The 25,402-nt window shown below is 53.7% G+C and overlaps 1 protein-coding gene across 3 annotated transcripts; it reads left to right on the top strand.

Moving 5' to 3' along the window:
* The first annotated feature begins 521 nt into the window (after positions 1–521).
* Positions 522–25,316, top strand: OSBP (oxysterol binding protein). Of its 3 annotated transcripts, none has more exons than XM_077820840.1 (14): positions 522–873; positions 12,686–12,894; positions 15,671–15,921; positions 17,118–17,316; positions 17,837–17,939; positions 18,258–18,312; positions 18,749–18,880; positions 19,086–19,331; positions 19,562–19,682; positions 21,614–21,717; positions 22,010–22,105; positions 22,710–22,882; positions 23,160–23,380; positions 23,474–25,316. In XM_077820840.1, the coding sequence occupies exons 1-14, from the start codon at positions 557–559 to the stop codon at positions 23,614–23,616; spliced, it is 2,370 nt and encodes a 789-aa protein (XP_077676966.1). In that variant the 5' UTR covers positions 522–556; the 3' UTR covers positions 23,617–25,316. The 3 variants fall into 3 exon arrangements, with proteins under 3 accessions (XP_077676966.1, XP_077676967.1, XP_077676968.1); XM_077820841.1 differs by lacking the exon at positions 522–873 and adding an exon at positions 989–1,007; XM_077820842.1 differs by lacking the exon at positions 522–873 and adding an exon at positions 1,062–1,083.
* The last annotated feature ends 86 nt before the right edge of the window (positions 25,317–25,402 follow it).

The following is a 25,402-nucleotide window of genomic DNA, read 5'->3' as shown; positions in this document are numbered from 1 at the left end:
CAAGGTCAGAGGTCACCGAGACCCTGGCTTGGACACGTCCACGAGCCCTACTGCTTCCTGGATAGGTTGGCTCCTGGTTCAGCCAATCCCAACATTAAACTGGTGGAAACCCCGCCCACTGGCGCCTACCCAGTCAATCAGACACAGGATGAATCACCTCTCAGTGTGTGGCGTCGCCTTATCAGCACCTCCCCCAACCAATAACGTCTCTGCTCTACGGCGACGTTAGCTTATCCCCGCCCACATCTCCCCATTGGACGCAGATAGCGACGAACAGGCAAAACAGCCAGGGGGAAGGAGGAAGACTAGGCCAATGGGATGGCAGTGATGGCTATCGCCAGCCAATACGCTGCCAGGACCCGCCCAGCAGAGGCCGCTGTGCCAATAGGAGCGCATGGGCGGGGCCGCGGGGCTGGCGGGCGGGTCTCTTGCCCCCGGAGAGGGGTAGCGCTGCCAATGGGCACAGCGCGGGGCGGGTGACGGCGCAGCGCACGGAGGAAGGAGGGGGGCAGGGCACTTGGGCTCCGGCGCGACGAGCTCTCGGACGCGGCGCGAGATGTCAGAGCTGCGGGCGGCGGGTCCCGGGCCCGGGACAGGCCCAGCGGCGGCGCCCGGACCCTCGGCACCGGCCGCGGGAGGCGGCGGAGGCTCCGGGCCCGGCCCGACCACCCCGCTCCCCTCGCCGGCACCGGGCGGCGGCGGGCCAGGATGCCCCGTTGGAGCGGGCCCGGGAGGGGTGACAGCCGCTTCCGGGTCGGCCAGCTCCGCTTCCGGGTCGGCCCGCGAGGGCTGGCTCTTCAAATGGACCAATTACATCAAAGGGTATCAGCGGCGCTGGTTCGTGCTGAGCAACGGGCTGCTGAGCTACTACAGGTGAGACCCCGCCCCCAGGCCTCCTGCCCCATGGCAACGGGCTGCTGAGCTACTACAGGTGAGACCCCGCCCCCAGGCCGGGCCCCGCCCCCAGGCCTCCTGCCCCATGGCAACGGGCTGCTGAGCTACTACAGGTGAGACCCCGCCCCCGGACCGGGCCCCGCCCCCAGGCCTCCTGCCCCATGGCAATGGGCTGCTGAGCTACTACAGGTGAGACCCCGCCCCCAGCCCGGGCCCCGCCCTCCTGCCCCATAGCGATGGGCTGCGGCGGTACCCTGAGCTCATTTGTGCTCTGTGAGCTGACCTTCCCCAGAGCAATGGGTGCTGACCTACTACACCCCGCTGGAGATGGGTCCTGCCGACTGAGTCCCTGCCCCACCCCCAGTGGTACGTCCCAACTCCTGAGCTATGGGTGAGACCCTTCCCCTGACAGCAGTGGGGTCCTAAGCTGCTTCAGGGAAGTCCCTATTTCCCTTTCTGAGCTAGACAGTCTCCTCACCACTGTGTCGTGGCCTCCCTCCCCCAAGCTACTGCAGGTCATGGCACCCCCTGTGCTGGGGACTGCCTCCCATTGGGACCCCATCCTAGGGAGAGTGATTTAGCTCTGCAGCTATTATAGATCCCAACCCTTCCCTCACACTGATACTTCCCCGGGCCTGGGATGTCCCAACAAAGAGGCTCCTTTTCCCACCCAAAGCAATGGGTTCCTCGGGTACTGTATCTCTTGCTCTATATCCCCCTCCCTGTCTAGAGCCTGCTGGGAAGGGCCCCTTTTACATTCTCCTAAAGTAGCATTAAGCTGCTCAGTTCCTGTCCTCACATCAAAAGACTTATACATTAACTCAGATAGTGATTATTTCCCAGTAGGGGGAGTTCTCCCCTTCTGCCCCTCACAAGAAAGGTTGTTCTTGTAGTTAAAGGACTGGATTGGGTCATTCAGTTCCCTGCCGTGCTACAGACTCCATGCGTGACCTTGGAGAAGCCAGATGCTCTGTGCCTCATCTGTAAACTGCAAATAATATTACCCTGCCTTGCAAGGGTGTGGTGATGATGGGCCAGATAAGTACGTAGACCAACAGACTTTTTCAGGTAGCAAGGTCCCTGCCCCCACATGTGAGGAAGACTCAAAACCCCTAGGGAAAGAGAGAGGACCCCCTTGCTTATGCCCTGAACAGTGGGCTTTTCTGCTGCTACAGGTACCTACCCTTAGGAAGAGACACCAGTCATGCCCCCCCCCCCCCACCTTTGCAATGAGCTCCTCAGTTATAGGTACTGGTGGCAACCCCTGCAGAGAGAGTTTCCCAAGAGCACCAGGTTCCATGGTTGCTGTAAATATCAGGGATCTTCCTGAACAACAAGACCCCTGTAGAGAGAGATAGTAGCAGAACTAGAGGGAGTTCAGAGAAAGGTGATGAATATGATCAAGGCCTGGATAACTCTCCCAGGCAGAGAGATTGAAAAGACTGGGATTGGTACTTTAGAGAAAAGGTAAATGAGAAGGGTCATGGTAAAAATCTATAAAATAATCACTGGTTGTGAAAAGGGGAGATTGGGAGCTTCTGTTCTCCCTGCTTTCTAACACTAGACCAAGGGACATTCAAAGTCAATACTTTTTTCACACCAGTGTGGTATTAGCCTGTGGAACTCACTGCCTCATGAAGTCACTGAGGTTCAGAATTTAGCAAGATTCAAAAAGGGATTGGACAGCTATATGGAGATTAAGAACATCCCAATTAATTAAAGATTTTTGGAAGGGATATTAAAGATTGGCTTAAGTCTGAAATTTATTAGGATGAGAGGTTTCAGAGTAGCAGCCGTGTTAGTCTGTATTTGCAAAAAGACAAGGAGTACTTGTGGCACCTTAGAGACTAACCAATTTATTTGAGCATAAGCTTTCGTGAGCTACAGCTCACTTCATCAGGAATGCATCCGATGAAGTGAGCTGTAGCTCACGAAAGCTTATGCTCAAATAAATTGGTTAGTCTCTAAGGTGCCACAAGTACTCCTTTTCTTATTAGGATGAGAGGAGGCCTAAGGTAGGAGACAGATTATCCCTCTCCTGCCATGGCAGCGTTCTTACATCTTCTTGTGTGCTGGCCACTGGTTGAAACAGAGTATGGGACTAGATGGACCTTGGACGTGATCCAGTCTGGCAGTTCCTATCCTTACCCCCAGAGCAGTCAGCTCGTCAGCTACTGGGGATGACTAACCAGAAACCCCCTCTGTCCTTGTTACAAATTCCAGCAAATAGATCCTCTTCCAGGAGATTCCATCCCATCCCCATCTCTTGGTAGCTATGGGCTTTTCAGCTAACACTGGCACTGAAAACCTAACTGAGGCTTCTGTGGGAGAGATCTACTCCCATCCCCTTTTCTGTGCAAAGAGCTTCTAACTAATAGAGATACAATGATCTTACCTCCTGAGCATCTGTGGAAGGAGACACACGTCCAGACCAGTGGGTTCCTTAGCTACTACAAACACATGGGCAACCAGATGCCCAAACAGAGCAGCAGACTCCTCATCTACCGTAGGTATTTGGGCATGGGAACTCCCTCCCCTGCCTGCCCTCCAAGGGAAAGACAAACCCTTCCATATCTCCACCCAGCACAATGGGCTGATGGTCTGTTATAAATATGGGGGCGACCAGGGCCACTCACTCCACTTATTCCCTGGGACTGCCACCCTCCCCCATCCAAACCCAGAGCAACAGGTTGCTGAGCTATTCCAGCTACAAGCAGAGCAGTGTTGCCTAGTGGATAGAGCACTGGACTGGGACTCAGGAGACCTAGGTTCTCTACCCAGCTCTGCTACTGGCCTGCTGGACCACCTTGGGCAAATCATTTCCCCTCTGTTTCCCCCATCGGTAAAATGTGGGTAATGATACTGACCACTTTTGTAAAGCACTTTGAGATCTACTGATGAAATTACTAGATAAGAGCTTGGTACAACAACTGGCTCAGCCCTGTCCCAGGGAGAGACCCCCTCCTCCCCCAAAGATCAATGGGCTTCTCAGCTGCTAAAGATAACTCCAGCAAGAGAGATGTCTTTTGTCCTGGGGACATTCTTTTCATGAAAAGCAATGAGCATTCAGAGTGCTGAGATACTTAGGTAGAGAGATGCCTGCCCAAACTCTTGCTGGATAGAGATCTCCCATCCCCCTGCTGAGTCTGCTCCCTCCCCCCAGCACTCACCCAGCCAGAGTTACTGAGCAAAGGTACAGGGGCTGCCCTGCCCAGTCACCTTAACTGGGCTCGCTGGACAAATGGTTCCTAAGTTATTGCAGAGACTGGGGTTCCCTCTTGCTCAGAGTCACCCCCCTCCTCCTCACTGAGCTACTGCCGGGGCCAGAATTTCCCCTCACTCAGTGGGGAGATTCCCCCATGTTATCCCTTCCTTGGAGCAATGCTGCTACAGATGAGGGGTTCACTGCCAGTCGCTGCCCCATCTGAACTCTCCTCCTCTCTCACTCAATCATAACCCCTATGTACTGAGGCCTTCTCTTCCTGATGTTCCCTCTGAGGCCCAGCTGGCTGAGTAGAGCCCCAAGAATTCGGTAAAGTAGCGGGAGGGTGACTCCATTGTTCTTTTGGTTGGTGGCTGGTGCCCGTTACGAAATTTCAGGGCCAGGAGGCCAACTCTAAGTCTGTGCACTCGCTCAACACCGTTCTGCTATTTGGCCGGTAGAGAATTGAGCAGACATCATTCACATTCCCTTGTTCAGCTCAGTTTTGGGGCATCCTGAGCTGCTGGAAAACCCTCCTGCTGCCAGCCTGTAATTCCCCTTCCCCAAACTGGGAGATGGCACCTCGTTTCCATACCTAAACTGGGTTACACACACACACACTGAGCTAGTGACCTATAAGTAGCACTGGCAGCTGCTCACCCTAAGCCTCTTGCAGCCCATTGTACGTTGCCCTGCATCCCCTAGGTTGACACCCTACCCAGAATCACAGGCTACGCACAGCAGCCCCCTGCATGGCAGTTGGTCCATAACACGTCTCCTGGGTTCCTTCCCCCCTCTGGGGACTAATCTGAGCTTTAAACAAAATATTTCTTGTTCTAAGTGCGTGGATCAGTGAGGTGTAAGCTCAGGGGATGTGTGGTCAGTCCAGCCCTCTAGTGCCTTGCACCAGGAGGGAAGTGGAAAGCAACCTCTCTGTTTGGGTGAGTGGGGCAGCAAGGGCATCGCCCACCCAGCCAGAGGGGCCATGTGCACCTCCTGCCCCCTCTGACTTTTGGAACTCTGAGGCAGCTCCAGTCTGCTCCTTGTGTAACAGTGCTGCTCAGTCTGGCTGTTTGTGGGTACCTAGGCAGTAAAGTGCTACTGTGTGGGTGGAGGGATTCTGTGCTCTGGGCCCTCCAAGATGCTGGGGTGGGAATAAGGACTGCTCTCCTGTACGAGGGTGAGCAAGTTAGAGCCTTCTGTAAAAACCCACTGAAATCTTTCTCCAGTGCTGTCTTCCCTGAAGGATCTCAAAGTGGTGTTTAGATTGGATTCAGGCATCACTGAATTGGAGTTAGCCAACATGCCCAGGTTCCGGTGGGGAGTGTGATAAGATTTGAATCACCAAGGCCATTTACATCAGCACTTTGTGCAGCCCGGTATCCACCACCACACTGGGGCCTTGAGTCACTATTTCCTCCAGGGCATGCCTTCCTGAATTGCTCACACTACTGTTTGTGGTGCAGGGGTTCTGAAACTGGGGGTTGGGACCCCTCAGGGGGTCACGAGGTTATTACATGGGGGGGTCGCGAGCTGTCAGCTTCCACCCCAAAACCTGCTTTTCCTCCAGCATTTATAAAGATGTTAAATATATAAAAAGTGTTGCACTTAGAGGCTTGCTATGTGAAAGGGGTCACCAGTACAAAAGTTTGAGAACCACTGTTGTAGCACCTCAGGGTTCGCTGAACATCTCCCATCTGACCTGGCTTTGCATGCTTAGGTTTGGGCAGCCAGGAAGTAATTTCATTGCCACCTGCATAGTAAATATTTGCAGGTAGAACAAAACTGTTTGCACACCCTGCCTGTAGCTGACATCTGAGCCCCAGAGTCTCCACAAGGGTTAAAAGCTTTACCAGGGGCCTGGATTGGAGAGAGAGGGAGGGGGTGGTTCTTCCTGCCAAGCCCGGCCCTACCCCCATGCTTGATGGGGGCTCCTTCATATCTGCCCCTGGCAAGTAGGTATCTCACAAGCTTGAAGCCCCACCCTTGCCTCTCTGGGTACTGGGAAGGAGAAGGTTTTTTTCTTCCATCTCCTGACTGTTGGGCTCTCAGTACTCTGCCCTACCCCAGCCTCCTAGCTGCTACGGGTGTGAGTGTATGGGGCTATGGGTACACTACACATGCTACAGCTGTGGCTACCCAGCTGTAGCACTGTACTGTAGAGGGGGCTTTGCAGCTGCAGTTACCCCACTGTATAGGGTGACCATATGTCCCATTTTGGCCAGGGCAGTCCCCTTTTTCAAATCTGTCCCAGCCGTCCCTACTTCTTCACCAAAACTGGGCTCTTGTCCCAGCTGCAAGGCAGAGCAGAGAGCAGCGGCTGCTGCTCGGGGTTCAGCTGAAGGCAGCGTAACCCTCCAGCAGCAGCGGAGAAACGTGATGCTGGCAGGCAGCGCTGCCTTCAGAGCTGACCCCTCCTCCCCGCCCAGGCTGCACAGAGCTCAGCAGGTCAGCCCCAGCTGCTGGCGGCACAGGGCTTGGCAGGCTAGCCCCTGGTGGCATGGGGAGGGTGGCTCTGGGGACAGCTCGGGCGAGCCCTGTGGGTGGGGGCAGCTCTGGCAAGCCCTGGCCATCCTGTTTTTACTTTAAGAAATATGGTCACCCTATCGCTGTAGCCCTGGACTCGAGAGGGGGGTTTGCAGCTGCGGCTACTCTGCTGTAGCCCTGGACTCGAGAAGGGGGTTTTCCTTTGAGGTAGGAAATTCACATCCCCTAGAGGTGGCAACTAGGTCCATGGAAGAATTCTTTTATTAGCCTAGCTGCATCTACCCCAGAAGGTTAGGTTGACCTAACTGCAACAGTAGACATGGAACTTAACAGCCCTGAGTGACGTAGCCAGATTGATGTAATTTTTAGGTGTAGACCAGTCTGCTGCTTTATTGCTTTGGGTCCTCCTGAGGGCCTGCCACAAGGCCTGCTTCTGCTCATATCTTTCCTCAGCAGCAGCCTAAGGGAGAAGGACAGTCAGTGGTCAGAGCACTAGCCTGATACTTGAGAGACATAGGTTCAAATCCTGGCTCTACCACAGACTCCCTGTGTGACCTGGAGCAAGTCACGATGCATCGATGAAGTGAGCTGTAGCTCACGAAAGCTTATGCTCAAATAAATTTGTTAGTCTCTAAGGTGCCACAAGTATTCCTTTTCTTTCTGCAAATACAGACTAACACGGCTGCTGCTCTGAAGTCTGTGTGTGTGTCTCTATTTTACAGATGTCAGAGTGGCACTGCCCAGCTTCTCCGGGGTGTAGTAGGAATGTTAGATTGTGAAGTGCTCAGATGGTGATGTAAGTGCAAGTAGCTGAGACAGATTCTTGAGACCCTCACTGTGGTCCAGAGGGCTGGGAATGGCAGCTATGAAACTGACAGGTTTCAGAGTAGCAGCCTGTTAGTCTGTATTCGCAAAAAGAAAAGGAGGACTTGTGGCACCTTAGAGACTAACCAGTTTATTTGAGCATAAGCATCCGATGAAGTGAGCTGTAGCTCAGGAAAGCTTATGCTCAAATAAATTGATTAGTCTCTAAGGTGCCACAAGTACTCCTTTTCTTTTAGCTATGAAACTGACCAGCATCTTGTTATGTCACTCTGCTGATGCTCAGGAAAGCCATGAGCAGAGACACTGCAGCCTCAGGAAGGCAGCCCTGCATTTGGTCATGTTGGGAGGATTTTCTTCCCAACCTTAAGGGCTAGAAACATCATTTCGTAAATAAATGAAAGCTTAAATCCTCAGAAGGTGGTGACTTATCCTCCCCACCCTTGACACCAGGTCTGTGGCATCTCAGAAAAGTCCCAGGAAAATGGTTCAGGAGTTATGTCTCAGGCAGGCATCTTGATTATAAACTGTTTAAAGTGACAACACAGAGGAAGGGCGCCTAGCCTGTCTGAACCCAGGGTGGGGTGGCTGCTTGTTAGCTGTTCTCCTCTAGCTAGCCCTGTATTATTCATAGAGTAACTAGAGCCTGGAGGGTAAGAATAGCTGGCAACACAAGCTCATGTTACACAGCTGGGGGTGTGGGAGGGCAGAATGCACAGTTCCCCTCCCCCAGCCTTCTTGTCTGATGCTCTCGAGCAAAGACTTCCAGGGTTTCGAGAGTGCTCAGGAAAAGTGGCAGCCCCTGAGATAAAGCAGCTCACCCCCATGTTGTCTTCTCCCCCCTCTCCAAGAGGGTGACCTACATCAGCTTCCTTGGTGTGCCAGCTGTAAGCTGCCAAGGCCAGGGGGAAGGTGTGAGTGTGTGCCAGCCCTTGGCTGCCTAGGTGTTGCTTGGTTATGCAGGCAGGGAGATGGCCCCGCATTGTACCACAGCGATACAGTGGGAACTTTGAACTCATCCTGAGCTGGGGTGGGGGAGGGAAAGGTTGCAGCCTGAATAACTAGATTGGCTGCTGAAGAGCTCATGTGACCTTCAGGGCAGGGAGGCTGTGTGTTCTTGCTAAAAGTGAAGTTGAGCCAGCAGGGGGCATATGGAGGGGGGGAAGGGAGATCCCTTGACCTTAATGGGGGGGCAAGAGAGGACCCACCCTTCCAGCCATGCTAGTTCTGCCATGGCTATTTGGGGGCCTTTCTCTTCCCATCACTATTGCCCAATCAGTGAGATCAAAGGACAGGATCTAGCAGGGACATCTCCCCTGGCCAGCTCTGGAATTTCCTGCTGGGTGGTGGGTGTTCTGTGCATGCTCCGCTCCCTGCATTACTGGGCATGTTGACAGCAGTGTGTGATGTGGCTGGCCGGAAATTCACTAGTCCACTTGGTTAATATTTACTTTGGGGGCGGAAGACTATTGTGTGAACTCTGTGAAGCCACATCCACCTGGGGCTTAACACCCCCAAAAGCTCGCCAGTCTGGCCGAGTCCCAGCAGTGAACATAAAATCCCCAGCCATCTGGCTTGACTAGTGTGCGGCTGGCTGGCTGGGCTAAATTATCAGGCCGTTCTATGAAGTTCAAGATGTTGCCCTATTAATAGAAATGCCTGCCAGTGTAGAGATCACATGAGCATAGAAAAGCCTCCACACCCAGACCCTTAAAAGGGGATAGGCCTGGCCCATTAATAGAACAAACTGGGAGCCACTGCCAATGTGGGGGGTGGCATGGGAGGCGGAGAGAAATGACTCTGGAGCTTGCCATATGCTAGTGAAAGCTGGCAGAGAAGAGACCTGGTTAATAATGTCCACATAGCAGGGAGCTCAAATCAGAATAAACCACCAGCATATGGGGTGCCCGGCACTCCACAACCACCTCTCTCGCTGATTCTGGGGTGAAGCTGCTAAGGTCTCAAAACCCCCACCTTCTCCTCCTTGGCTGGAGTTCTGTCTAGGAAAGAGGATGGGATGCTGGGGGAACAGGTGGCTGCTGAGATGGTGCCATGTCATAAGAACAGATATGTTGGGTCAGACCAATGGTCCAGCTAGCCCACTATCCTGTCTGCCAACAGTGGCTGGCACCAGATGCTTCAGATGGGGTGAACAGAACAATGCAATTATCAAGTGAACCATCCAGTCCCAGCTGTTGGCAGTCAGAGGCTTAGGACGCCCAAACCACTGGGTTGTGTCCTTGACTATCTTGGCTAGTAGCCATTGATGGACCTATCCTCCAGGAACTTATCTAATTCTTCTTGAACCAGATTATACTTTTGTCCATCACAACTTCCCCTGGCAAAGAGTTCCACAGGTTGACTGTGCATTGTGTGAAGAAGTTCTTCCTTTTGTTTGTTTTAAATCTGCTGCCTATTTATTTCATTGGGTGACCCCTGGTTGTTGAGTTATGTGAAGGAATAAATAATACTTCCTTATTCGCTTTCTCCACACCATTCATGATCTTATAGACCTCTGTCGTCTCCCCTCTTAGTCCTCTCTTTCCCAAGCTGAACAGCCCATGTCTTTTTAATCTCTCCTCATATGGAAGTTGTTCCAGACCCTTAGTCATTTTTGTTACCCTTCTCTGTACTTTTCCCAATTCTAATCTATCTTTTTTGAGATGAGGCGACCAGACATGCACTCTTTATTCAAGGTGCAGGTGTACCATGGATTTATATAGTGACATTATGATATTTTCTGTCTTACTATATCACCCTTTCCTAATGATTCCTAACATTGTTAGCTTTTTCTACTGCCGGTGCACATTGAGCAGATGTTTTCAGAGAACTATCCACAATACCTGCAAGATCTCTTTTTTTAAGTGGGAACAGCTAATCTAGACCCCATTGTTTTGTATGTATAGTTGAGATTGTTTTCCAGTGTGCATTAGTTTTCACTTACCTACACTGAAATTCATCTGCCATTTTGTTACCCACCTGCCCAGTTTTGTGAGAGCCCTTTGTAACTCTTCAGTCAGCTTTGTACTTAACCATCTTGAATAATTTTTTATTGTCTACAAACTTTGCCACCTCACTGTTTACCCTTTTTTCCCAAACCATTTATGAATATGTTGAACAGCTCTGGTCCCAGAACAGATCCTTGGGAGAACCCACTGTTTACCTCTTTCCAGTGTGAAAACTGATAATTTATTCCTACGCTTTGTTTCCTATCTTTAACCCAGTTACCGGTCCATGAGAGGACTTTCCTCTTATCCCATGACTGCTTGGCTTGCTTAGGAGCTTTTGGTGAGGGACCTTGTCAATGGCTTTCTGAAAATCCAAATACACTGTATCCACTAGATCACCCTTGCCCACGTGTTTGACCCCCATCAAAGAAGTTTAATAGATTGGTGAGGCATGATTTCCTTTACAGAAGGATTCTTCCCCAGTATATTGTGTTCGTCTATGTGTCTAATAATTTTGTTCTTTACTATAGTCTCCACAAATTTGCCTGGTACTGAAGTTAGGCTTAGTGGGCTACAATTGCCAGGACCAGCTCTGAAGCCTTTTTAAAAGTCAGTGTTACATTAGCTATCCTCCAGTCACCTGGCACAGAGGCAGATTTAAGTGATAGGTTACAGACTACCGCTATGGCTTAGTGTGGGAATCTCCTTCTCATGCTCTCCAGTGAAGACTGATGCAAAGAATTCATGTAGTTTCTCTGCAATGGCCTTGTCTTCCTTGCGTGCTGCTTCAGCGCCTGGATCATCCCGTGGCCCCACAGAGAGTCTGGCAGGGTCCCTGCTTCCCCTGCACTCCCCCCCCCCCCCAAAAAAAAAAAAAAGTTGCTGTTTAGTTTTTGAATCTTTTGCTAGTTGCTCTTCAAATTCTGTTCAGCCCAGGGGTGGCCACCCTGAGCCTGAGAAGGAGCCAGAATTTACCGATGCACATCGCCAAAGAGCCACCGTAATACGTCAGCAGCCCCCCCTCCGCTCCCAGAGCCACCTTCCCGATCCGCTGTTTCCTGGCATGCGGGGGGAGGGGGGAGGAGCAGGGCATAGCAGGCTCAGTGGAGGGGGCGGGAAGGGCTGGAGTGGGGGCAGGGCCTGTGGCAGAGCCAGGGGTTGAGCAGTGAGCGAACACACACACACGCCCCGCCCCCCCCCTTCCCAGTGGAAAGTTGGCGCCTGGAGCTCCAGCCCCAGAGTCGGTGCCTGTACAAGGAGCCACATAGTAACTTCTGAAGAGCTGCATGCGGCTCCAGAGCCACAGGTTGGCCACCCCGGTTTAGCCTGCCTAATTATACTTTTACATTTGACTTGCCGGAGTTTGTTCCTTTCTGTTTTCCTCAGAAGGATTTGACTTCCAATTTTTAAACGGTGTCTTTTTGTCTCTAACCAACTCTTTTACTACTGTTTAGCCATGGTGGCATTGTTTTTGTTTGGTCCTCTCACTGTTTCTGTTGTTTGGGGTATACATGTAGTTTGAGCCTCTATTATGATGTTTTTAAAAAGTTTCCATGCAGTGTGCAGGCATTTCACTCTTGTAACTGTTCCTTTTAATATCCATTTAACTATCTTCCTTATTTTTGTGTAGTTTTCTTTTTGAAGTTAAATGCTACTGTGGCTTGTTGTTTTGGTATTTTTCCCCCTACGAGGAGGTTAAATTTAATTACGCCATGGTTGCTATTACCTAGTGGTTCAGCTATGTTCACCTCTTGAACCAGATCCTGTGCTCCATTTAGTTCTAAATCAAGAATTGCATCTCCCCCCTCCACCTCCCCCCTTGTGGGTTCCAGGACTAGCTGCTCCAAGAAGCAGTCATTTATAGTGTCTAGAAATTTTATCTCTGCATCCCATCCGGAGGTGACATGTTCCCAGTCAATATGGGGACAGTTGAAATTCCCCATTATTATTGGGTTTTCTGTTTCTGCAGCCTCTCTAGTTTCCCTGGGTATTTCACAAGCACCGTCAGCATCCTGGTCACATGGTCAGTAGTTTATTCCTATTGCTATACTCTGATTAGTCAAACATGGAATTTCTATCCATAGAGATTCTATAGTACAGTTTGATTCATTTAGGATTTTTACTTTATTTCAGTCTATGCTTTCTTTCACATATAAAACCACTCCCCCACTAGCATGACCTGTCGGCTTTCCCCCAGCCCTTAGTTTAAAAACTCCTCTGACTGTCCTAATTTTACATGCCAGCAGTCTGGTTCTGTGATGCCCATCTCAGTGTTGACTTGGGTTACCCATTGTTTGCCTTTGTTCCCCAACCTTCTCCACCATAATTGCAGATCGAAAGCGGAGATGCGTCACACCTGTCGTGGGACTATTAACCTAGCCACAGCCAACATCACTGTGGAGGACTCCTGCAACTTCATCATCTCCAACGGTGGGGCACAGACCTACCACTTGAAGGCCAGCTCAGAGGTGGAGCGGCAGCGCTGGGTCACGGCCCTGGAGCTGGCCAAGGCCAAGGCTGTCAAGATGCTGGCTGAATCAGGTAAGTGGTGCCATGCGTGGCTTCTCCGAGGGAGCTCTGTGGAAGGGGAGGGAGGGACCCAGTGGTGGTGCAGTGCAGAGGACTTGGGGGAAGCTAGGAATGAGTGAACATGAAGACTGAATTCCCTTCCTTTCAGGGGAGGGAGTGCTCTCCTAGGTGGGGCTTAGGGTCCCAGGGTGCAGTGCTGTGTGTCAGGAGGCGGGATCTGAGATCCCTAAGTAATTGGATCTCCCAACTCCTGTAGCTACCTGCTCGGAGCTCTCTTGGGAGCTGCAGATGATGAGAACCTCGCACCTGAAAGCAGCACCAAATGCTTCACCCCAAGATACCAATCACCTTTCCATTTTAGGGATGTGATGTGTAGCGTGGGGGTCAATACAATTTTACAATTGGGATTCCTGGCATGTTTCGTTCCATCCTATTTAGATTTTCAGCTCCTCGGGGCAAAGACCACACGTCTCCAGCCTTCCCCAGCACCAAGCCCATAGTTCTCCAGTCACTGCTCAGTGCTGAACTGCGTGCACGATGCCCCATGGCAACACACGGCCTGGGGGCTCATTGCCTTCCAGTTTGCTTTAGCATAAGGGGCAGATGGACCCTGCTTTACCCAGTAGGCTGTTCAATCTCTGGTAGAGCTGTATCTCCACAACTACACCCTGTTTCTGTATCGTAAATCTGCCTGGCTCCCCATCCCATGGCTAAGCTGCTGTGTTCTGCAGCAAGAGGCTTTTGAGGCCGTTCTTCCCCCTGGGCTGATGTATTTAGCTCCACTGAATTTTATTTCCCATGGGAACACGGGGGTCTGAGTGTGGCTCAGCTACCGCCTCGCGCTGTCTGGGGCTGTGGCATGAATGCGCATAAAGATCTGCTCATGCACTTACATTGGCTCTCCACACTCAGGCAGCCGCTGCTTGGAATGTTCAGGAAAGTGAAATCAGCACCCTTGGTAGGTGTCCAGCCATACCCAGGGGCTGAGTTTTGTGCGTGACAATCGGAGTTGTCTCTGAACCTCTCTAATAGTGTCAGCTGTTACCTCCCTTAATACAAAATCCCAGGTCTTCTCTGACTGCTGCTTGAATGGCAGCTGTCACTTTTGCACCATGTAACGTAGAACAAATGATGGAACAGGTCTGGAAAATGAAAGATTACTTGCAGTTTTGAGGCGGGGGGAGAATATCCCAATTTTTCTAGACCTTTTCCAGATTAGCCCCTATGGACATAGCAAATGATTAGCTATATCTGTTTGGGACAGTATGTACAGCTGCCAGCACAGTGAGGTATCATTCCTGAGTAGTGCCTTTGGGAGCGACCCCCAATACAGTTATTTAATGTAGCTCTGCGTTGGCCTGCTTGGGATTTCTGGACCTCGTTTTTTTTTTTTTTTTTTCTTTTTTCAGGACAACGTAGACCACTAAAAGATCAGCTGTCATGTCTTTACTGACTTTGACAATGCTAAGTCTTGATTACAATCTCTGCCATCTCTAACCGTGAATTCCAAGATTCGGGGCTCTGGTATTCCTGAAACGTCTTTGTTTTCTGAGTTCTAATATATACCCTAGTGTTGACTCTCTTGCTGTTTAACACACATCTTGTATGCTAGCCACATGGTCAGATCAGATCTTTCCCTTAAGATTTCCTGGCTTGATCTGTTCTGATAGTGTATTGGACTTGGATAGTGTCTTGGATAGACTTCTTGGAGCCACTTATGCAGTGAACAGCCCTGCCCATTACTGTCATCCTGGCTTTAGAATAATCATTTCAGATTCTGTTTTGAAATAGAGGAGAGCGCAATAAATAGCCTGTCTGGAGTAAAAATATTCTCCGTCTTTAACTCCAAATCCATGCCCCTTCTCAGCTGTCTGGGGAGCAAGGTGAGCTTTACGCTATGGCCTGTGGGTGAGCAGACATGTGCTGTTAGACCAAGGAAGGAAGCTCAAAAGCTCCTGTCTGCTGAAGCTCTGCCCTAACAGTTCAACCAGGGCTCCAGCACTTCAGCTGCTGAGATGTCACATGGGTGGAAAAGGCAGCGTCCAGTCTGCTCCGAGGGTAGAACCGGGAGCTGAGACACGTTGGTAGCTGGCACGGAGCATAGGTGTAATAATTCTTGCCAAGCAATTGGGCTGCTGCATTGAGCGCTAGCTGAAGTTTTGTGATGTGGCTTATGTAGATTGCAGTACGGGAGCCCAGCTGCCAGCATGGGTCACTAGCAGTGGTTCTGTAACCCACAGCCACTCAGCCTGGCACTCTGTGCCCACCAGTGGTGGCTGGGCCACAGATGGAGCCATGGCTAACAGAGCTGGCTCTTTTAGTCCAGGTAGGAGTGGTTTATGGTTTGAGAACCGATGAAGTGAGCTGTAGCTCACGAAAGCTTATGCTCAGATAAATTTGTTAGTCTCTAAGGTGCCACAAGTCCTCCTTTTCTTTTTGCGAATACAGACTAACACAGCTGCTACTCTGAAAAGAGGTCCTAGGGTCAGTCCCCACTGCTGAGGCCCCAGCCAGGTGCTACAATTCCAACCTGAGCAGCCATTGGATGACAGCTGCTGTCAATCATTACTGACCTCCAGCTGGATTGGACAGGATGAGGCACCATTTCCCCTGAGCTGTCCGATCCACTACCATCACTTTGTGGAGACAGAATGTAGGAAGCGCTGACTGTGTGTGGGGAGCAGGGGAGGGTTTGGTAACACACTTGGCTGGTCGGTGCTGAGTATCCCTTCCTGGCTGGATGTGATGTGGCTTGTCCTTGACATATTCCCCCGCCCCCCCTCCCCAGATGAGTCAGGTGATGAAGAGTCCGTATCACAGACAGACAAGACGGAGCTGCAGAACACACTGCGCACCCTGTCCAGCAAAGTGGAGGACCTGAGCACGTGCAACGACCTGATTGCCAAGCATGGCACGGCACTGCAGCGCTCCCTCAGCGAGCTGGAGACCCTCAAGCTGCCAGCCGAGAGCAACGAGAAGATCAAGCAGGTCAACGAGCGAGCCACACTCTTCCGCATCACCTCCAACGCCATGATCAACGTGAGTGTGGCCAGCTGCGGGGGGTGGAGCACATGGAACTGCAGGGATTACACGCCCCAGCGTGCACTGCTCCAGATTGGAGAGGCCTCTCAGATCAGTGCAGAACTGTGTGTGCTGGATCATGTGCTGTGTGGGGCAAGCAGCCATGGCCTGGGTCTGTGCGACACGATAAGGCCCTGATCACTATTTCAGTGAAGGCAATCTCTGGAGCAGGGGGCAGATGTATTGTCCTCTGTAAATCAGTACAGGTAAACTATGGGTTCCTGCATTGCTATCGGAGCCCTCTGTTGGGCACCTGTGGCCTACGTGCCCTCCCTGTTATGGTGAATGCCCTGCGGTGCCTATCTAGGGCTTGTGTGGCTATTGCGATCAACCCCTGCCACAGCACATTGAATTGGGTAGCCTGGTGGGCAGAGAAGAGGTGTAAAAGGATGTAAATCTCTTGCACCCTTTTACACCTCTTCTCTGCCCACCAGGCCGCCTGATACAGTGTGCCACGCTGGGGGTTGATCGCAGTAGGACGTAGGAAGGGATGGGGATGGGGCAGGATTCCACATGGAGAATGGTTCCAGCTCAGCTCTGTGATTTTCTAAGAGGCCAGTGAAGGCATGGTTCAGTGATCGCTCATCTGGCCATAGAGGGTTGAGGTATCACCGCCCTGGTGTCAGAGGGAGATGGGGAACCCAGTTATAGGATGTGGGGTGTGGGAAGTTCCCAGTATGGGCTGGTCCCCAGAAGGGAGCTGGGGCTGTGAGGGAAATGTGGATCTATGCTCGCTGAAATGACTGAGCCAACGGTGGCTTCAGCTGGGAGCCCCCTCCATTTCTCTGCCTGCTGTCCCAGCTTTGTAAGCTGCCAAGCACTTGCCAGGGAGTCTCTGGCCTCAGAGCTGCCTCTAGCCTTCAGAACCTCAGCACAGGGGCTCACAAGGAAGATGTTGTCTTGACTGGCCAGAAGGAATTATCGTCTGGGTGGCTACAAGGCCACTTGAGCTGGGGTGGTGGCTGGGACACTGCCAATGGCTTGAAAATTCCCCTGCAGCTCTTGTTTGTCCACAAGGGGGCAGCATTGCCCCGGGTGGGAATAAGAGGCATCTGGAGCCTACCAACGCATGCTGAGCAGACCCCTCTAAGGCAGCGCTTCCGGGGCAGGGTGGAGTACAGAGCTGTGGCAGTGACCTGTGCTCTTCCTTGCAGGCCTGCCGAGACTTCCTGATGCTGGCGCAGACGCACAGCAAGAAGTGGCAGAAGTCCCTTCAGTACGAGCGAGACCAGCGCATCCGTCTGGAGGAGACCCTGGAGCAACTGGCCAAGCAGCACAATCATCTAGAGAGAGCCTTCCGAGGGGCCACCGTGCTGCCAGCCAGCACTCCCCGCAGCGGGGGCTCCGCTAAAGGTCAGAGGGCAGGGCTCCTTCCCCGAGGCTGCACTACAGCTGTCTGCTGTTGCTCTTGCTGGGTGATGCAAGGACTGGTGGGATTGGGAGCTCTCTCTCAGGCATCTCCATCGTTATGCACTGCTCCCTTCTAGAGCTCCCCCTGCTGAGAGAGGCTGGGACTGGAGTAGCCAGGAGCTTCTGCCACAGCAAGTGATCCTGCCCTGCTCCTGCTGGAAGAGATCAGGACTGAAGTAGCTGGGAGCTCACCCCAAAAGCAGCACTGCTGCCCCACTCCCAACAGTGCCCTCTGGTCTGGTGGGAGAGGCTGGGCTGGAATAACTGGGAGCTCCCCTATAGCCAGCACTCCTGCCCTGCTCCTTGTAGCACCCCCTGCTGGGAGAGGCCAGGACTGGAATAGCTGGGAGGTCCCCACACAGCCAGCACTGCTGCCCTGCTTCCCATAGCACCTCCTGCTGGGCTCCAGGCAGATGGAGACTGAAGACTCTCGTGTATAGCTTGCCACCATTCCCTCTTGCAGATGAATGCTGCCCAGGGAAAGGAGACCTGAGCGACGAAGATGATGATAATGAGTTCTTTGATGCACCGGAGATCATCACCATGCCGGAGAGCATGGGCCACAAGTGAGTGATCTCGGGCTGAGTCTTGGGCATCGTTCTCCCTACTCCTCTGCCTAGCAGGGAGGATGCCCCTTCCCTACGCGTACATCTGTGGATGATCATGTAGCTCTGCTTCTGCCGGTAAGCACCATACTGTAGGTTACTGTGATGAAGAGGGGTAGCTATCAGCATGGCCTGGGCCTCTCCACCTCCCTGCCATGTCCTGTACCATTCCTTTGCTCTTCAATGCGCATCAGACTGAGAAAAGCCTCTGATGGCTTGGGGGAGGGAGGGCATTGAGGGGTGCAATGTGCTGACTTTTGGTTTCTCTACTTCCTGTAGACGCACTGGCAGCAACATCAGCGGCACCAGCAGTGACATCAGCCTCGACGAGCAGGTAGTTCTGTACCCAGGGCAGGTACAGTCTTGTTGCTGATGGAAGCCCCCAGAGAGAGAGAGAAGCTGTCTGGGGGACATGGGCAGATATTCCAAGGAATGTTCCTGGCACTGTTGACTTGAGCTTGCTGGGTGCTTTAGGCAGGCATGAAGCCAAGGGCCTGACAGGCAGGGCTGTGGGTATGGGAGTGCATGAAAGCTGAGTGGGGGAAGAACTAGGCCTTCTGGGAGTGGAGTGGGAGGAGATCTGGTGGACTTGGTCAAGCAGGGTGTCCCAGGCATAGGAAGCTGCATGGAAGGAGGCTGGAGGTAGAGAGAAGGACATGAAGGGAGGGAAGGAGTCAAGATTGAGAAGAAGTCATGCAGGGCCAGGAAAGCCTGCAGACCGGCTTTCCCTTGGTCATGCCAGCATGGTCTTGCCCATGTCTTGCCCTCAGTACAAACATCAGCCAGAGGACACGAAAAAGGAGAAGAGAACTCGGATTCCCAACAAGCCGAACTACAGCCTCAACCTGTGGAGCATCATGAAGAACTGCATTGGGAAGGAGCTCTCCAAGATCCCCATGCCGGTGAGTCCCCCAGCCTGCGGGGGTCTCTGGGGCTAGTCCTTTGAAAGAAGGTGACCTCCAGTTTTCTGAGGAACAGCTGGGACTGAGGCTGCAAATTGATGAGCCCCATTGATCTAAGATTGTTAGGTTCCCAGTGCTGCGGCTCCCTGGGCAGCCAAGATCCTGGGCTCCTCTCCTGTCTCTGACTCCTCTCTCCTGCTCCCAGGTGAACTTCAACGAGCCTCTGTCCATGCTGCAGCGCCTCACCGAGGACCTGGAGTACCACGAGCTGCTGGACCGAGCAGCCAAGTGCGAGAGCTCCCTGGAGCAGCTCTGCTACGTGGCCGCCTTCACAGTCTCCTCTTATTCCACCACCGTCTTCCGCACCAGCAAGCCATTCAACCCTCTCCTGGGGGAGACCTTCGAGCTGGACCGGCTGGAGGAGAACGGCTACCGCTCCCTCTGCGAGCAGGTGTGAACAGCCTCTGCCCTAGAGGGCAAGCCAGGCTGCCATGCCGTCTGTGCTGGGGCTCCTTAGAGATCTCCTCCAGCTGGAGCTCCTGGTGCTGCCATCCCTCTCTATCCAACCCCAGGGCCCCACAGTTGTGTCTCTTAGAGAGAGCCAGGCGCTGGGCTTGGGAGTGGCAAGTAATGGCACAGGTCCCTTGGCAACTGTCTCGTTCTCTCCCTTATCTCTCCCAGGTAAGCCACCACCCTCCCGCTGCTGCCCACCATGCTCACTCCAAGCACGGCTGGACGCTTCGCCAGGAGATCAAAATCACCAGCAAATTCCGTGGCAAATACATATCCATCATGCCCCTTGGTGAGTCCTGGCCACCAGCATCCCTACTGCTAGGCACTAGGGAGGGTTCCTCGAGCCACGGCAGAGTGTCCCAGGCCCCTTAGTGGGGGTTTCTATCTCCACTCCCCTTGCTGTTACCCTATGTGCCAGCGATGGTCTCCAGCCCCTCCTGTAGTGTTGTCAGCTGCCCAGGAAGGAGGATGGTAGAGTGTGGTGAAGATGATGCCCCCTCTCCTCTCCCAGCTCAGTGCTCCTTCTGCCCCAGCCCATCGCAGGAACATGCACTGGAGAGCCAGATTTCTGGGATCCATTTCCACTCCACCACTGCCTTGCAGAGTGATCTTGAGCAAGCCACCCAGCTGCCATGGCTGTTTCCATAGTGGAAATGGCCTGAGCTGGTGGGGAGCTTGGAAAGCACGAAGCAATTGCCACTGCAGCAGGCTAACCCCAGCCACACAACTAAGGTAACATTTATAACACCTAGCTCTGACCTAGAGCTTTTCAGCCATAGAGATCAGGGTCACAACCCCTATTTTACAGGGGGGAACTGAGGCACAGAGAAGGGATGTGACTTATACAAGATCACCCTGCTGTCTGGGGCACAGCTGGGAGCTAAGCTTTCTCTAAGCTGCGCGACCATGCAGCAAGCTATAAAAGGGCCACGCAGGCGGGGAGAGGCGCCCCTCCCCCAGCCACTAGCTGCTGCGGTGAGAGAGGGCTGGGGGGAGTCCTCTCTCCCCGTTGCAGCCCTGGGGCAGCCTGCACCTCAAACCTGTCATCCCTGGCCGCACCCCCAGCCAGAGCCCTTCCCCCCCCCCCCCCCACACACACCCCAACCCTCTGCCCCAGCCCTGAGCCTGAACCCCTCATCCCCGGCCCCACCCCGGAGCCTGCACCCCCAGCCAGAGCCCTCACTTCCCCGCACTCCAACCCTCTGCCCCACTCCTGAGCCCCTCGGCCCCACGCCCGCCACACATCACCTCCATATTGGTGCACATAACAAACTTCATTCTGCACATGGATGTAAAAAATTAGAGGGAACATTGGCTGGGAGTAGAACCCAGGTGCCCTGACTCTCAGCCCGGTCCAGTAGGCCACGTTGTCTGAGTTTCTTTGCCAGTGGTAGGAACAGTGAATATCATGGGTCTGAGGGAGTTCTAGTCAATTGGATGGTAACTCCAGAGTGGTGGGGGATTGGTTGTACAATTGGAGATCTGGAAAGCTGCTTATAAGCTGTTGAGAAATCGGCGTCTGCAATATTTGTTGGAGAGTGTCTTGCTCTTTTATACCCCTTGTGCAAGAAATCAGACATGCTCTGGGACCCGTCCTTCAGCCCCCTGGCTGCTGCTTGTGTGCTGCTTCCTGGAATTGGTTACATGGCACAAGCATCTGTCCAGAAACCGTGTTAGACATAACGGCAAATATACACATCGGGCTGAAACCACCAAAGTAAAGGGAAGTGCCGCTGCGTGAACGCAGTTGGTCACCTCTGAGGAGATTGGAAAACAAATGAGCCCGGCAGTGTTATGGCTCCTGCAGGGACATCCTCAAATCCAGTGCTTTCCCCATCCCCCGCTCCCTACAGTGCTCTCTTCTGGGAGAGGCTGGGGCTGGAGTAGCCGGGAGCTCCCCACACAGCCAGCTTGGTACTTCCTAATTGCATGGCGCATGTGACTGTCGGATAAAAGCAGATTGGGATGCTGTTAAGTGTTGGGCTGGATGAAGTCAGGTTCGTGTTGCATTGGGGGCTCTTCTAGAGATGGGCGGGAGGCCTGGAGGGGCGCAGGTGTGTGCTGTCTGCAGCATTGTAAGGCAGCCGCTGGGGTTAGACTGGCCATTCCCTTCCCCCATTTTTACTGCTTCTGCGGCGTGGGTGGGTGGAGTTCGTCCTGTCCCAGCGCGGAGGGGGTGTCTGCTAATGGCTGTTCCAACCTCCACCTCCCTGTCTCTAGGTACCATCCACTGCATCTTCCACTCCTCCGGCAATCACTACACGTGGAAGAAGGTGACCACCACAGTGCACAACATCATAGTGGGCAAGCTATGGATAGACCAGGTGAGCAGGCGGGTTTGGGAACATGTTCACGTGGCAGCACTGGGAGGCAGGACTCCTAGGTTCTGTTCCTAGCCCTGCAGCAGCGTGGATGGGAACGGGGGCAAGTAAGTCCAGGAACGGGTTGTACAGCAGCAGCCAGGACCCCTGGGTTCTATTCCCAGCCGTGTGACTTGGGCTAGGCACCTAACATCCATGGCTTAGTTTCCCCATCACTACCACGGGGGTGGGGGCTTGGAAAGTGCATCGTTGAGTGCTGCTGAGCCTAGTTAACCCAAACCTTACTCCCCTGCAGTCTGGTGAGATCGAAATCATCAATCACAAGACGGGCGACAAGTGCAATCTCAAGTTTGTTCCTTACAGCTACTTTTCCCGGGATGTGGCCAGGAAGGTAAGAGGGGGATTCATGGCTAATCCTCATCCCGAGTCTCCTCCCCCACCCCCGAGCAGGGTGCAGTGCTCATCGGGGCAGTGCAGGAGAGGGGCTTGGGGGATAGAGGAGGGGAGAGAACAAAAGGGCCAGGTGCTGTGGGGCAGAGGGGGAGACAGGATGGGAAAGGACCTGTGTGAGCTGCTGCCCAATGGTAGGTGAGGGAGAAGGCAGCACGTGGGGTGTGACATGGCAGCTACATCTGGGGAGTGACCTGCCCAACCAACCCTGTATTGCTGGCTCAGCTCCAGCAGGGACATCTGCTGTTCCTCTGGGGTCAGGAGCGCGGAGATAACGGGGCTGGGGGTGGATGGGATCTGGGGAATCCATGGAGGGCACAGTGGGTCTGGGGCGAGGAATCTGGTGAACTCCTGAGCGGAATGATGGGTTAATGGAGAGGAAGGGGGTGGAATATGGTGAATTTCTGGCTCCTGCAGCTGGCTTTGGCTGCTGGGAGCGGCACTAGAGGCTCACATGGGAACTCCCCCATCTCTCTGCTCCTGTGCTGGGTGGCTGGGGAGACAGCTGCACCCAGTGCCCCACTTTGTACTTTCCATCCCGGCAGGTGACGGGGGAGGTGACAGACCTCTCGGGGAAAGTGCACTTTGTCCTGCTGGGCACCTGGGATGAGAAGATGGACTGCTTCAAGGTGCTGCCAGGCAGTGGGGAGAACGGTGCTGAGGGGAGGCAGAGAGCCGAGGAGAGTCGGGTCCTGCTGTGGAAAAGGAACCCCCTCCCGTGAGTGAGGGCTGCTGGGCTGGGGGTGTGGCGGAGACACTGGGGGCTAGATGGTCCAGCATAGCCCCAGCTTCCTTCTGGGCTGTCTGAGATGCAGGTGCCGGCTCACGCCTTGCCATCTCTGCCCTCCAGTGCAGAGATCAGGGATTCCCATGGGACAGGGAACCGCTTCCCCACTGGCGGAGCAGGCCGCAGGGCTGGAGGGAGGACGCCATGCTGGCAGGATCTTCAGGGGTCGCGTCCCCCGGCCGTGTCTCACCCTTGTCCCTCGGCACAGGAAGAACGCGGAGAACATGTACTACTTCTCTGAGCTGGCTCTGACGCTCAACGCCCTCGAGAGCGGCACCGCCCCCACTGACAGCCGGCTGCGGCCTGACCAGAGGCTGATGGAGAACGGGCGCTGGGACGAGGCCAACGCCGAGAAGCAGCGGCTGGAGGAGAAACAGCGCATCTCCCGCAAGAAGCGCGAGGCCGAGGCTATGAAGGCCACGGAGGATGGTAAGGAGACTCTTGGCTCCCTGCCCCTCTCCTCGCCCCAGGCGGCGCTGGCGTGTCTGACACCCCTCCCGCCAATCTTCCTTCCCCCTCCAGGCGCTCCCTACGACCCCTACAAGGCTCTGTGGTTCGAGCGGAAGAAGGACCCTGTTACAAAGGAGTTGGCGCACGTGTACCGGGGAGGATACTGGGAGAGCAAAGAGAAGCAGGACTGGAGCTCGTGTCCGGACATTTTCTGAGCTGGAAGTGGCAGGATCAGCAGCAGGAGGAAGAGAAGGAAAGAGGATGGAGGTTGAAGGGAAGCAGCCGATCATGTGACTTCCTTGCCTAGCGCTTTCCTCGAGTGTCTGTCTGTCTTAACCAATCGCTCGTTCCGAATCAATCACCACAAGCAAAAGCCAGTGGCGGTGATTGGCTGGGTTGCCTTAGCTGATTGACACTGATGTCTAGATCCCCGGGGCTGGTGCTCTGTGCCCCAGGTGGCCGTGTCCCCCAGCTCCCTTACGCGGCTGTCTGTCTGTCCAGCTTGGCTCAGCCCGACTCCTCCGGGAGCTGTGGGAGGGAAGAGCTCTGGAGCTGTTAGAAAAGGACTGGCCCTTGTTAACACCCTTAGACAAGGGGATGCACACAATGGGGCTGTGGGACAGAACAGAAGCCTCCCAATGTACTTCCCATGGGGTGGGGGGCTGTTTGCGGGAGCTGGGGATATCCTGTATCTCATTATTGTGGTGGGGAGGGGTCAGTCTCTCCTCCCTTAGGCAGGAGCTAGGGGCACCCAAGTGGCTGGGGGAGCCTGGTGAGTGCCCATGGAGACGGAGGAATGTTGTGGCAGGCAATGCAGAGCCATAGCTCCTCTTCCATCCAGGAGCAGGGGCAGAGGCTGTGACTGGCCTTGCTCTCCGAGAACCCTGTTTGGGGCAGTGTCTGCTGAACTTTCTGTCTGATTTCAGAGAGGGCTGTGGGCAATGAGACCCCCACCCCCTCTGCTCTCCCCTCCTCTCCCGCCAAGAGGCACCCACCCCACTGTCTTCCCCCTCCCCATGTGCACTCTGGAAGGTGGGGAGCTGCGGTGGGGGTGGAGCATCCCTCTGGCCAAGCGAGCGCCTGTTATATATCTGTATATTATATATATGTAGAGAGAGCTAATATTTTGTTTGATTTCTGCCCCCTCCTCCCACAGTGGGTCTCATTTTTGTAACACCCACATCTCATGTCTCCTGCACAGTGAGTACCCATGCTCTGTAGAGCTCCCACCCAGCCCCTCAGGCACAGCACTGGTCTGGGGGAGAGGGGGAGGAGGTGCTTGGGCCCAGAGCCATACTGGCTTTGGGCTAGGGCCCTGCTGACTTGGGATAGCATCCCTCCTTCTCCACTTGGCCACTCCTCCCCCATGTTAGTCACCTGCCCCTTCCAGCAGGAAGGACGGAGGCACTGATAGCGGCCACAGTTGGATCCTGAGGTTCAGAGGTGCTGCCAAAGCAGGAGAGGATCGGGCAGGGCCAGGAAACAGGCCAGCCCCAAAATCAGAGGGGCGTCTCTCTGCAGCCCTGAACCTGGCTGAGAATCACACACTGAGGTGCCTTCCTTGTATGTTTCATTCTGGGTTCGTTCTTTTCCCCCCTTGACTCCACCACCTCTGCCAACCGGGTGAGGGGGCAGTGTTCGTATAGACTGCTGGCTGGACGGGGCAGGTCCCCTCTCGCCGGCTGGGTGAGATGAGGCCAAGCCCAGTGCTAGCTGATCCCTGCTTGTTGGGGCAGGAGGAGGCACGGAGGGGGCATGGGCCCTGGATTCCCATGGGAGGGACACTGGTAGATTTAAAAAAAACTAAAACAAATCCCTCCACTTCTAGTTTTGGGTTTTTTGCCTTACTGTTTTTTTCTTTCTCTTTTTTTTTTTTTTCCAAGAAAACAACTAAATTAAAAAAACCTGAAAGCCCCACGGGGGTGTGTGTGTGTCACTGCCAGCTGATTCACTGAAGAGACCAGCTCTTGGCTGGGTTGGTATGTAGACCTGCTCCTGCCC

This window comes from Eretmochelys imbricata, chromosome 6 (assembly GCF_965152235.1).
Source record: "Eretmochelys imbricata isolate rEreImb1 chromosome 6, rEreImb1.hap1, whole genome shotgun sequence".
NCBI lineage: Eukaryota > Metazoa > Chordata > Testudines > Cheloniidae > Eretmochelys > Eretmochelys imbricata.
This window is presented reverse-complemented; position numbering and strand designations above follow the sequence as displayed.

Excerpts from the sequence above, each read along its gene's own strand:
- OSBP (XM_077820840.1), top strand. The coding sequence starts at position 557 with ATGTCAGAGCTGCGGGCGGCGGGTCCCGGGCCCGGGACAGGCCCAGCG. Across the intron at positions 21,718-22,009 it reads GCAAGCTATGGATAGACCAG|TCTGGTGAGATCGAAATCAT; the intron begins GTGAGCAGGCGG and ends ACTCCCCTGCAG. Across the intron at positions 22,106-22,709 it reads CCCGGGATGTGGCCAGGAAG|GTGACGGGGGAGGTGACAGA; the intron begins GTAAGAGGGGGA and ends CCATCCCGGCAG.